The 12,501-nt window shown below is 44.1% G+C and overlaps 2 protein-coding genes across 2 annotated transcripts in view; one reads left to right on the top strand and one right to left on the bottom strand.

The window, feature by feature from the left end:
* The window catches only part of LOC306939033 (uncharacterized protein), a 584,972-nt gene extending 576,054 nt beyond the window's left edge, over positions 1-8,918 (top strand). The window contains exon 11 of the transcript XR_013791819.1: positions 8,750-8,918. The gene's annotated coding sequence lies outside the window, so the exon portion shown is untranslated. The remainder of the gene's footprint in view (positions 1-8,749) is intronic.
* Positions 1-12,501, bottom strand: part of LOC306938742 (CUB and sushi domain-containing protein 3-like) — a 575,885-nt gene that overhangs the window by 91,400 nt on the left and 471,984 nt on the right. The window contains exons 26-32 of the mRNA XM_079523009.1: positions 11,368-11,555; positions 11,011-11,136; positions 10,679-10,863; positions 10,555-10,642; positions 10,127-10,245; positions 8,429-8,504; positions 7,805-7,921 (exon numbers count right to left, since the gene is read on the bottom strand). Coding sequence (XP_079379135.1) covers positions 7,805-7,921; positions 8,429-8,504; positions 10,127-10,245; positions 10,555-10,642; positions 10,679-10,863; positions 11,011-11,136; positions 11,368-11,555 — 899 coding nt within the window. The remainder of the gene's footprint in view (positions 1-7,804; positions 7,922-8,428; positions 8,505-10,126; positions 10,246-10,554; positions 10,643-10,678; positions 10,864-11,010; positions 11,137-11,367; positions 11,556-12,501) is intronic.

The following is a 12,501-nucleotide window of genomic DNA, read 5'->3' on the forward strand; positions in this document are numbered from 1 at the left end:
ATTTGTGTAAGTCAGAAATATCTCTTAGTAGACATTACATGGTGGTCAAATAAAATATCCATGTAATTGCTGTTGCTTCGCTGTGTTTATTAATTGTATCCAGAATAAGTTTCAGTGTTATGTTGGGCATTTTGGTTCAGTATGGGTGTGTACCACTACCGAACAATTTGCAGAAGATAAATACACTGACATATCAAGCGAAGGTACCATAAGTTAGTTTTCCCCAGGAGTGTTCAGGAAGACAACGTCCTTAAATCACTTGACAACAAGTCATGTGTGCAGACAGTGCAGCCTTGAGGCTTGCAAGCCACGACCGAGCGATGAGCGATATATGTTGGGAGCTAAGAATCAAGAACTTGAAGATCCCCAGTGGCGTTAAGGTCTCGGATTTGGGAAAACTTTTGGTTTTCAACAATACAACAAAGTGCATAAGACAAAAGCAGTGTGCCACCATTATTCTACACTTGTCCGATCATCTGCTCTGCTGTACATACAATGCAGAGTTACCGAGAGGCGAGGCAGTGCAGTGACTGCCTCATCACATCACCTCTGAGTGGAACATGTAAACAAGCCATGTTCTGCAAACTCACCCTATATATGACTTATTTATGAGCACAAATCTGGCAGAGGGACTTAAGGAGGCAGTAGTGTGTTGTGACACTATTGTGCCATCCTGTATTGCTGTGGTTGTGAATGAGAGACTGATGTTGCATGTTCGCCGAGAACAAGCCAATGTCAAGTTGAATACAGTACAGCACACGCAAAATATGAGCTTTGTGATTTCGGTTTTATAAGTTCCTGTATGGCTGACATGGGGAAACTATCAATTCTCTGGCTTTAGAGTGGTACTTCTTTTTTTCACTTTGAGAGGAATGTGAAAAGTTTGGTTCTTTAACCCATTCTGACCTGAGATCAGATTCTAAAAATGTCTTCTACGTCCTGACAGTTTTCTGAAAAAGCTATGTTTCTATGTCAGTGGTTCTTCGATTTTTCAAAAATAGCAGACCTACAAGCTCGTAGGGCGCCACGAGTGGCGCGCTATGAGCTTGTAGATCTGCTATTTTTTAATAGCTAAAGCATAACATAATGCTAACACCAAAAGGGGTTCCCGCCCAAAATGGGTTAAAATATGTATTTAGTTTATTTTTTTATCATTTTGTATTCTTTTATTTACTGGAGAACTTGGTTTGCAGCAGTATTCGTTCTTTCTTTCTTACTGTATTGAGAAGAAGAAACACCACTCCTCCCTGACAGCTGTATCTACGGAAATGAAAGCTAGCATTAATATTAACCTTTTTTCCCCCCTTATTAAATCAGTCCCGTGCTTCATACCACTGTTCCTTCCTGAAGACAACATATCCCCGTCTCTCTTTATCTCTCTCGATTGCTGCACTCTTATTCTGCTCGAATACTACTCTGCCTCCTGCTTAGAACTGATACTCTCATTACCGGGAGGCCCAGGGATAGGACATATAACGTGACTATATAAGTCTACAGTTGGAGGCCATCGATATTGTCCTTTTCTTTTTGCTGAGGTTTGCGTGATCTGCGCAAAACCCCTTTTGGTGTTTTAAACATTATGTTATAATTTAGCTATTGAAAAATAGCAGATCTACAAGCTCATAGCACGCCACCGAGTGGCGCGCTACGAGCTTGTAGGTCTGCTATTTTTGAAAAATCGTGAAAATTTAGAAGGATTTTTTTAAATTTTGAGGTCAGGCCTAAATGGGTCAAATGATAAGGGACAATATCGGTGGCACCCAACTGTATGTGCAATTGAAACAATGTCCAAACTACAGGCAATACATTACTTTATTGCCATGGTCAACCAGTGGGTGACCTAGCCAACAACAAGGTCCAACCATGGTCAACCAGTGGGTGACCTAGCCAACAACAAGGTCCAACCATGGTCAACCAGTGGGTGACCTAGCCAACAACAAGGTCCACATAGTAGGGAGACCACGTCCAACCACTGCAGATGTGTTAGTTGTATAAATGGTAAATGGTGCATTTATATAGCGGCTTTATCCAAGGCGCTTTACAGAGATTGTGCATCACATTCACCCATTCACACACACATTCACAGACACACCAATGCCGGAGGAAACCATGCAAGGCACCAACCTGCACATCAGGAGCAATTAGGGGCGACTGTGGCCCAAGAGGTAGAGCAGGTCGTCCAATGATCCATGGGTCGGCGGTTCGAATCCCGGCTCCTCCTGTCTACATGTCGAAGTGTCCTTGGGCAAGACACTGAACCCCAAATTGCTCCCGATGTGCTGGTTGGTACCTTGCATAGCTTCCGCCGCAATCGGTGTATGAATGTGTGTGTGAATGGGTGAATGTAATGCACAATCTATGTAAAGCGCCTTGGATAAAGGCGCTATATAAATGCACCATTTACCATTTAATTAGGGGTTCAGAGTCTTCCCCAAGGACACTTCGACACTAACTCTGGGGGAGCCTGCGTTCCAACTGGGAATCCGGTCAGATCTACCCCTGAGCCACTGCCGCCCCGCGGTGGTATATTCTATTAAAGCCTCAATCCCCGTGTTTTAAATCCATTCTCACACTTTCCTGATGGGGAGAGGTAATACAAACTACATTACAGCACAGTGACACTTTGGTAGATGTTTGGGTTGTGTAGTTACTGCACTTTGCCATGATGTAACTACAACTATTAGTGAGATTATATCGGCAATAGTTGATTAGAAATGGATATTCCAATGGAAATAGCACTCATTGAGGCAGGTATACATGTATGTTGACTACGGTCACGTCATTTCCTCAAATAAAAATAATTGAAACACAAATATTCTGCAGCGCCGCTGGGTTGGCGTCACAGCACCCATTCTGTGCAACCCTGCTCTACCATAGAGATTGGTTAAAATTACATTTGGTTCATGAACCACTCAAACACTTAAAAAAAAAAAAGGAATGTGAATCCCTATTCTCCTTCAAAACTGTTCACAAAGAGCACATAGGGGTGCTAGGGTTCATGCGGTCAAACTAAGTCATGGATTTCAGCTTTAAAGAGATTTCATTACACTAGAGCGGTGCCCGGGGGGCCAGTGCCCGGGGGGCCAGTGCCCGGGGGGCCAGTGCCCGGGGGAGCCTGGGCAGGGACAGAGGCCTTGTGATGTCAGCTGTGGCCTGGGCAGAGGCAGAGCCCGGGCAGAGGACTTTTTGGGGCGGTTCTGGACAACCGTGGGTCCGACCGACTCGACACCGGGCACTGCACTCCCTGTGGTGGGGTGGAACGCATGTGTCGAATTTGAAGTCGGTGGGGCGAACGGTTCTCGAGTTACGTGGATTACAGACATTCAGGAGTATGTACGTACGTATGTACACACACAGAGACTTGGTGCATTTATAGTTAGATAGCAAATTACACATTTAAGACAGACACATAACTTACTGGGTCACTCTACAAGCAGAAAAGAAGTTTAGATTAGAGGTTGGCCATTTTGATTTTCCTTCATGTGCTGATTAATGTGAGGTGATAAAATGCCAGATTAAAACTAATCAGCCATATGTTTAGGGGGTGGGGGTAGAAATTAATGGCTGATGACGCAGAATAAATATGTTCTAGAGTTTCTTTTTAATTATATTTGACTCGCGGCATGTTGTTTATTGAATTATTGAACAAACGTCAGGAGTATTTTACAATGTGAAGTGATTGTAACTTTGAAAGAGCATTGCTCTGCCTCCACTGTGACCCTGGTTGTCATGACACTTAACAAGGCTTGTTAAAATCAAAGACAAAGAGCTGTAAAGTGGACAGGATTGCATGAGGATAGAGCTTCTATGTAGAAAATCTGGCATTGTTCGTGTAGCAAGATTATTTTCCATTACACAATTTAGGAATATATGTACCATACTAATTATACTACAGAATAATTAGCAATTATGTACACTATAGCAAGAGTTCCCAAACTTTTCATGCTGTGACCCCCCAAAATAATATTTGAACTGTAACAAGCACTTTTGTAATTGTAGGCATTACATTTAGTTTTGACTCGGCTCACAGATCAAATGTGAGGCGTTGTGAGCTTGTAGATCGGCTTTTTTCCACAATGTTTCTTGGAGGCAAGTGAAACAGAATGTTATCAGTGGTGTCAATGTTTATTATAAGTATTCCAGTGTTCAATTGTAATCTTGGTGTACGTAATTAGCGATCACTTACATTCTCTTCTCTCTAATAAACTACTTTATTTAGCAATGGCATTGGAAGTGTTGTGGAAGGAAGGGGCAGAGAAATGCCATGTTTCACTGTAGAATATCCCCTTTAAAGGACACCTTTTTTCAACCAAGGTTCATGTTTTAGGTTGTTATGAGAGAAAGTAAAAGATGAGTGTTCATTTTTTTTCATTTGCTGCTTTCTTTCGTTTTAGGGATTTTAGCTGTTTTTGACAGGGGGGCGGGGGCATTCGAGCATGGGGCTAAATATGTATTTCTTTACAAAATGTTATAGCGATTATTCTTTACTATAGTCCTACTAGACCCCAATAAATTACATCTGGCTACAAAAGATCACAGGATCTATACTGAATGTGAAGGTAACCTACTGGGGGAAGCACTGTGTATCATAGGCTCTTCTGAGGTCTAGTAGGACTATAGTAAAGCATAAAAAAAGAAATCGCTATAACATTTTGTAAATAATAAATACATATTTAGCCCCGTGCTCGAATGCCCCCGCCCCCCTGTAAAAAACAGCTAAAATCCCTAAAACGAAAGAAAGCAGCAAATTGGAAAAAAAATACACTCACCTTTTACTTTATCTCAGAACAACCTAAAACATGAACCTTGGTTGAAAAAAACTAAAGTTGTCCTTTAAGTGAAGAATCTTTCTACCTTCAGACCTTGTCGGTTATGACAGCTCTCATGGCCAAACGTGATAAGATTAAAAACAGTCTCCTTTCCAAATGTCACCGCAACGATGACAGCCTTTATCAAACTCAATACCTGGTCAGAAGTGTCTGGCTGTGTCTGGCTGTGTGCGATTCCTCTTCTACAAGTACTGCATAAAGTAGCAAACGACGACGCGGAGCCTGCGGAGATATGGTTCCGGCAGACAACTCAAGAGCAGCGCCAATGAGGGGATCAGTCGCATGCACACTCCATCTGATTGGGTTGAGCAATTTAAACCTCCCTGCCTTTCCTTATTGTCTCCACCAGGCCGAAGGCATGGGGAGAGAGTATGTTTTGCACTCCGTCCGTGTGTCCGTCCTTCCTTCCGTCCGTCTGTGTACAGCTAATCTCCGGCACCGTTAACCCGGCCGATGCCAAACTTTGCACACACACTCCCTGGATGCCAACGATGAACCTCTGCCCCACATTTTCCAGAACGGCCAGTTATAGCGCCACCATGAGGCAGCTTTTCACATTTTTTACCTACAACTGCACCGATCTGCGTGAAACGTTGCATGCACACTCCCTAGAGGCCAAGGACAAACCTTTGACCTGCATTTTCCGCATCTGCCTTTTATAGCGCCACCAGGAGGCCGACTTTTGTAAAACACATTTTTTGATATTACTCCTCCAGATTCTGTCCAAAAATCTCACAAATCATTACACAGTATCTCTATGGTCATGTGCTCAAGTCGGATCTGTCCGATATTTCATATTCCATCCTAATTGGCTATAATTGGCTTTCACAGTTTGCAAGATTGCCCCGTTTTGAACAATAGCCTCAAATCATGAACGCAGCATGCAATTTACGTGAAATCTTTCACACTTTTTCTTACTAGGCTGAGGAATATATCCCACCTTTTCACATTGGCCTGTTATAGCGCCACCAACAGGTTGATTTTTGCAAAACACATTTTTGGAACAAAATGCCTCAAATCATCCAATTGCCATCAAAGGCGTATGAAGAAATGGCAATCGGTACACATGATCTCTGTAGTCATGTGATCAAGACGAGTCTGTTGGATTTCTCAGATTGTACACTGATTGGCTAAAATAGCCTTCCAAAGTTTTCAGGAGTGGCCTGTTTTGTACAAAATGCTGCACATGTCCTGCTCATCCAGAATTCTATCCTCAGAGATGCTATGAGTGATCTGGCTCTGCATTTCCTCAACAAAATTAATTGTTGCAAAAAAAAAAAAAACATCCTCCTAAACATTTTGCCAAACATCACAGACACTCCTATCCTCCTGGTGGAGACCTGTGCCCGGAAGGGCACTTTTTCTAGTTACTGCTCATTCTTTTTGCTTTTCTGTTATGCTGCTGCTCTGCTGCTGCTTTTCTGCTTAGCTCTACGACGTTTGTTTTATTGCGATCACGCCAGCATCCACCCGTTGGCTCTGTGTCTATACGATCCCCTTAACCCATTTAGGCCTGACCTCGAAATAAAAAAAACGTTCGCTCTGAAAGAATATAATATTCAAAAATAGCAGACATACAAATTCATAGCGCGCCATTTTTCAATAGCTAAAGTGTAACATAATGCTTAGTTAAAACACCAAAAGGGTTCCCGCCCAGAATGGGTTAAGGGGGGTCTATTTCATTCCCTGTCAAATCTATTTGGCAGATCACTTATTTGTTATGATGTTTTCATGCTTACAGGGAATGAAAGAAATGAGACAGACACTCGACGCCAGATATGCTAATAGATATGTTACTGTACGCCATCAGTCAGACGGCTCTCTGACTGAAATGTGGCCCATAAGATGGGTTCAGAGGAGATCCAGTTATGGCTCTTTTCAACCACTCAACCAAGCGAACATGCAACACCATGCCATGTATTTCACAGCCAGGGGCGGCAGTGGCTCAGGGGTAGAGTGGCCGGTAGAACGACCGGATGGGAGATACAAGGTTCCCAGTTCCATCCCAGGCTCCCCCAGAGTTAGTGTCAAAGTGGGGTGCAGTATACTTAGTTTAGACTAGTCATTGGTTGAGAAACACGCTGAACCCCTAATTGCTCCCAATATGCAGGTTGGTTGCCTTGCATGGTTTCCTCTGCCATCGGTGTATGAATGGGTGAATGTAATCCTATTTAAAGCGCTTTGGCTAAAAGCACTATACAGTATAAATGCACCATTTACCATTTACAGCCAGGTTCTGGATGTGTTTCCATACTACAGCTTCTACCAAGTCTACAGCTTGGTAGATCCTGTTTAGGGCCCTTCTTAGGTGGTTAGAAGTAACCACCTAGGAACCCATGAGCAAGCAGCAGTGCTGTTGGTCTGGTCGAGCTACAGTTAAAGGAGAATTCCGGATTATTCTATTACCTTAAACTGATGTTATTATCCAATAACGAGTGGTACAGGTGAAACATTACATACGATAACTCCATCCAGATCGCACTGCAGCTCCGACACTGGGCCATGTGCTAAGTCACATATTTTGATCTCAGAAACACATGTACAGTGACTTCTGATCTCACAACCTGTCTCTCCTGTCAACCCCCAACCCCTGTCTCTCTACAATTTACAATTTAGGCATTTAGCAGCTCTTAAAGAGCAATTTACAGTAAGCAAGAATGTTTCTCTCGACATTTTGTTCTCTTTGTACCATTTAATGAAGCACAAGTTCCTACTCTCTAAGAAGAAGACAAAGTTAAACCATGATGGGAAAAAAGGGTGATCTCATTTCTCATTATGAACACTAGAGGCTGTAATTAAAATGTTCCGAGGTGTGAGAGCCTTGGTACAAGATCTTATCTAATGGGGTTCATAGTACAATGTGCATCCATTAAAGAAGTGAAAAGATTTATTTTATACTACTGTGTGTGAGTGTGCGTGCGCGCGCGCGTGCGTGCGTGTGTGTGTGTGTGTGTGTGTGTGCGTGTGTAACTTACCAAACTCTCTGGGCACAGATATAGAATAGACACAGCTGTGTCCAGAAGTGTAGTTTCTGGGAAAGTTTGGTGATAAAACGGTTCCCTCTGTACCTGTGGACCGACTGCCACACGGCGCTGGAGGTGGAACACACACACAATCAAACGCACGTACGCACGCACGCACGCACGCACGCACGCACGCACGCACGCACACACACAGTACAAAGATGATGTAGGAGATTATAAGTACAAGGGTATGTGTGTTTCCGTGTGTGTTTGTGTGTTTGTGTGTGTGTGTGTGTGTGTGTGTGTGTGTGTGTGTGTGTGTGTGTGTGTGTGTGTGCGCGCGTGTGCGTGCGCGTGCGCGTGTGCGTGCGTGCGTGTGTGCGTGTGTGTGTGTATGTTTTTCAGACATGTCTAGTTGAACAATGTAATTATCTCCACAGTGAACTGTTCATGCATGATGACTGTTAATAGACTCCACTCCTAAGAGTGTGTGAGTGTGCTACCTTGACAACATGATCATTTTCTCTTTCACCCATGTGTGTATGAAGGCTAAATAACGTGGGCGCGCATGAGTGTGTGTGTTGTGTGTGTGTGTGTGTGTGTACAATATGCACTTCATGTGGATGTGCGTGTTACCTTGACAACTCGGTAAGACTCTATTCCATCCTGGTCGCCCATCGTCGCCCATACTGCAGGTCAGAGTTGAATAACCCTTGAGAGAAGAAAGACGGGAATAGAAATCACACCCTCTATCACACACGATGTGTGTGATAGAGGGTGTGATGTGTGTGCAAACACCCTTGAAACACCTCCAGAACAGAAACATCAAACACCCTTGAAACACCTCCAGAACAGAAACATCAAACACCCTTGAAACACCTCCAGAACAGAAACATCAAAACAAAGATGTTATGCCTCGTTCACACTAGCAGCGACCAAAGCTGCAAAACAACCAAGCCTGAAGGTCAGCTACAACAGTGGTTCTCAGCGTTTTTGGCCGGGGACCCCCGAAAATGCTTTGGCAACGTCTCGGGACCCCCGCCCCGCCCCCTCCCGACCCCCAATATAAATTGACTGCTACAATAACCTTAAACCATTTTGGGCGGGAACCCCTTTTGGTGTTTTAAGCATTGTTATAATTTAGCTATTGAAAAATAGCAGATCTACAAGCTCATAGCGCGCCACCGAGTGGCGCGCTACGAGCTTGTAGATCTGCTATTTTTGAAAAATCGTGATAAAAAAAAAAAAAAAACATATATATATATATATTTTTTTGAAAATAATTTGGGGACCACCTAAAATAATTTGGCGACCCCCCGAGGGGTCGCGACCCACGGGTTGAGAACCCCTGAGCTACAACAGTGGTTCTCAAACCTGTTTTTTTCAAAGATCCCTATAGCTCTGAGTGTACAAATGGAACCAAATGGCCCTGTAAAGGTCCATTTGGTTTCCATTTGTACACGCTGTCAGAGTCACAGACCTTTAACGTTTTGGAAATCTGTCAAGGAAGCCTGATGGTCCCTGAAGCCCACTTTGAGAACCACTGACAGAGGTGCGATTAAATTGTTGCTCAACATGCTTGTTGACGTCTACAAGCATGCATCATCCGCGTGTCGGGGCGATGAGTTAGAAAGCGAGACAGAACCTTCACCACGTCACTGTAGAGCTGAAGAAAGTTGAAGCCAGTTTAAAAAATGCTGTGTAGTTTTTGTTGCTCATCACACCACGAAAGTGACTTTAACCTAACCTGAACCCACGAAAGCTGAGGAAACAAACCGGGATTAGATACCCCGCTATGCCCAGCCGTAAACATTAATAGGTACCCCACAACACCTATTCGCCCGGGAACTACAAGCATCAGCTTCAAACGCCGTCGTGTCGCTTTTCTTCCACTGCAAATGATTTGCTAGCCTCGCGTAGCCAGCCTTCAATCTGCCTTTGCGATGCATATTGCCCCAGGCAGATTGAGTCTGGTGTCGCTCAATTGGGGCCGTGTTTCGGCGAACACAGCAGTAGCGGAGGAACCAACCAGGGTCCAGTATGCAAATATAGGGCAGGCTTACCAGGCTATAACCAACCAGAGCCCAGTATATGTGTGACGTAGCGGGTTGCGCTGCTCTGATTAATTGTAGGTCTAACCAATAGAGTCCGTTTGAATCTTTTTGTAACCGCCCCTTGGGAAAAAATCGAAACGCTGAGGGGAACCAGACTAATATCCACGCATCTGTGTTGAAGTTGCAGTACAGTACAGTACAGTACAGTACAGTACAGTACAGTACAGTACAGTACAGTACAGTACAGTACAGTACAGTACAGTACAGTACAGTACAGTACCTGCAGAACGTATCCGGCCTCGCAGTAGAAGGTGACGGTGGAGCCCAGCTTGTAGTCGGAGCCCAGTCTGGTCCCGTTCAGAACCACACCTGGGTCAAAACACGACTCCCTCAGCTTGGCTGAAAGGGAGAACAGGGACGAAAGCAGAAACATGGAGGTTTAGTGATAGAATGGTACATAAAGAGAGAGAGAGAGAGAGAGAGAGAGAGAGAGAGAGAGAGAGAGAGAGAGAGAGAGAGAGAGAGAGAGAGAGAGAGAGAGAGAGAGAGAGAAAGAGAGAGAGAGAGAGAAAGATTAATGTGAGTGGGGGTTAATGTTCTATATAACAAACAACAGTAATGAATTTCACCCACTTCATTACATTTACCTTGTAAAACCAGTGATGTGTCACAATAAATAACAGAACAGCGTCACCCATGCATACATACCTTTGTACTCCAAGTGGAAGCCGGTGTAAGACACGGAGCCGTCGCTGCGGAAGGCCAGATGCATGGTGTTGGAGCTGCTCTCTATGCGCTAACAGAACCGCGTCACCCATACATACCTTTGTACTCCAAGTGGAAGCCGGTGTAAGACACGGAGCCGTCGCTGCAGAAGGCCAGATGCATGGTGTTGGAGCTGCTCTCTGTTGGAGCTGCTCTCTAATGCATACATACCTTTGTACTCCAAGTGGAAGCCGGTGTAAGACACGGAGCCGTCGCTGCGGAAGGCCAGATGCATGGTGTTGGAGCTGCTCTCTATGCGCTAACAGAACCGCGTCACCCATACATACCTTTGTACTCCAAGTGGAAGCCGGTGTAAGACACGGAGCCGTCGCTGCAGAAGGCCAGATGCATGGTGTTGGAGCTGCTCTCTGTTGGAGCTGCTCTCTAATGCATACATACCTTTGTACTCCAAGTGGAAGCCGGTGTAAGACACGGAGCCGTCGCTGCGGAAGGCCAGATGCATGGTGTTGGAGCTACATACCTTTGTACTCCAAGTGGAAGCCGGTGTAAGACACGGAGCCGTCGCTGCGGAAGGCCAGATGCATGGTGTTGGAGCTGCTCTCTGTTGGAGCTGCTCTCTATGCATACATACCTTTGTACTCCAAGTGGAAGCCGGTGTAAGACACGGAGCCGTCGCTGCGGAAGGCCAGATGCATGGTGTTGGAGCTACATACCTTTGTACTCCAAGTGGAAGCCGGTGTAAGACACGGAGCCGTCGCTGCGGAAGGCCAGATGCATGGTGTTGGAGCTACATACCTTTGTACTCCAAGTGGAAGCCGGTGTAAGACACGGAGCCGTCGCTGCGGAAGGCCAGATGCATGGTGTTGGAGCTGCTCTCTATGCGCTCGGGCAGCTTGCTGTCCTGGAAGCTACCGATTAAGGGGCTGTTGCTGTCTGGACCGTCGTAGATATACAGGAAGTCATAATTAGGCTCGATGCTGAAACTACAGACACGGTGGAGGGGAAAAACAAAGAGGGAGAGAAATGTTAGAGAGAGGGAGAAAGGGTTTACATATCTCTTTTTAATATACATTTTGACCCGAGATCAGATTCTAAAAATGTCTGACAGTTTTCTGAAAAAGCTATGTTTCTATGGTACAAGATCTTATCTAATGGGGTTCATAGTACAATGTGCATCCATTAAAGAAGTGAAAAGATTTATTTGATACATTTTGACCTGAGATCAGATTCTAAAAATGTCTGACAGTTTTCTGAAAAAGCTATGTTTCTATGTCAGTCGTTCTTCGATTTTTCAAAAATAGCAGACCTTTAACTGCTATTTAACTGCTATACTTTGAGAGTTTTTCCAATGTTATGTAATTATTGTTTTCACTCAGTATTCTGAACCTTATCACCTGCTTAGTGGGTGTTTTCAGATATAGCCTGGTTGGTTTCCAGCCCGATTCGTTCGCGATCCGTGAATTTGGTTAAGTCACTTTGAAGTGACAAAACAAATTCACGGAACGTAGCGAATCATCAGGCTGGAAATGTTTCAGATGCTTTTATACACACCTATTTAGCAGAAACATTTACCACTAGAAATCGCTACCGTGGCTGATGTGAATTTGCCATAATTAGCCTCATCAAGCAAATATTTTAAGTTGTCGCTTCGTTGGATAAGCAGACGGATTCAACATGTTCTGTTGATGTGGCTGTAACTAACTGTGCTGATGCCGTTTTTTTTTTCCAACAATGTATTTATTTTCCTTTTTACACACAAATGACAATACAAATATACAAAAAAAAACAACAATGAACATTACAAGACAATTACTGATATAAAGAAAGCAAAACAATAACCAAAAAACAAAACAAAACAAAAAAAACAGCACTACTCCTCTTCAGCTCCATCCATTAATGTGACAAATTATTGTTCTTTATGTATCTTAT

This window comes from Electrona antarctica (genome assembly GCF_951216825.1).
Source record: "Electrona antarctica genome assembly, chromosome: 15".
Classification (NCBI taxonomy): domain Eukaryota; kingdom Metazoa; phylum Chordata; class Actinopteri; order Myctophiformes; family Myctophidae; genus Electrona; species Electrona antarctica.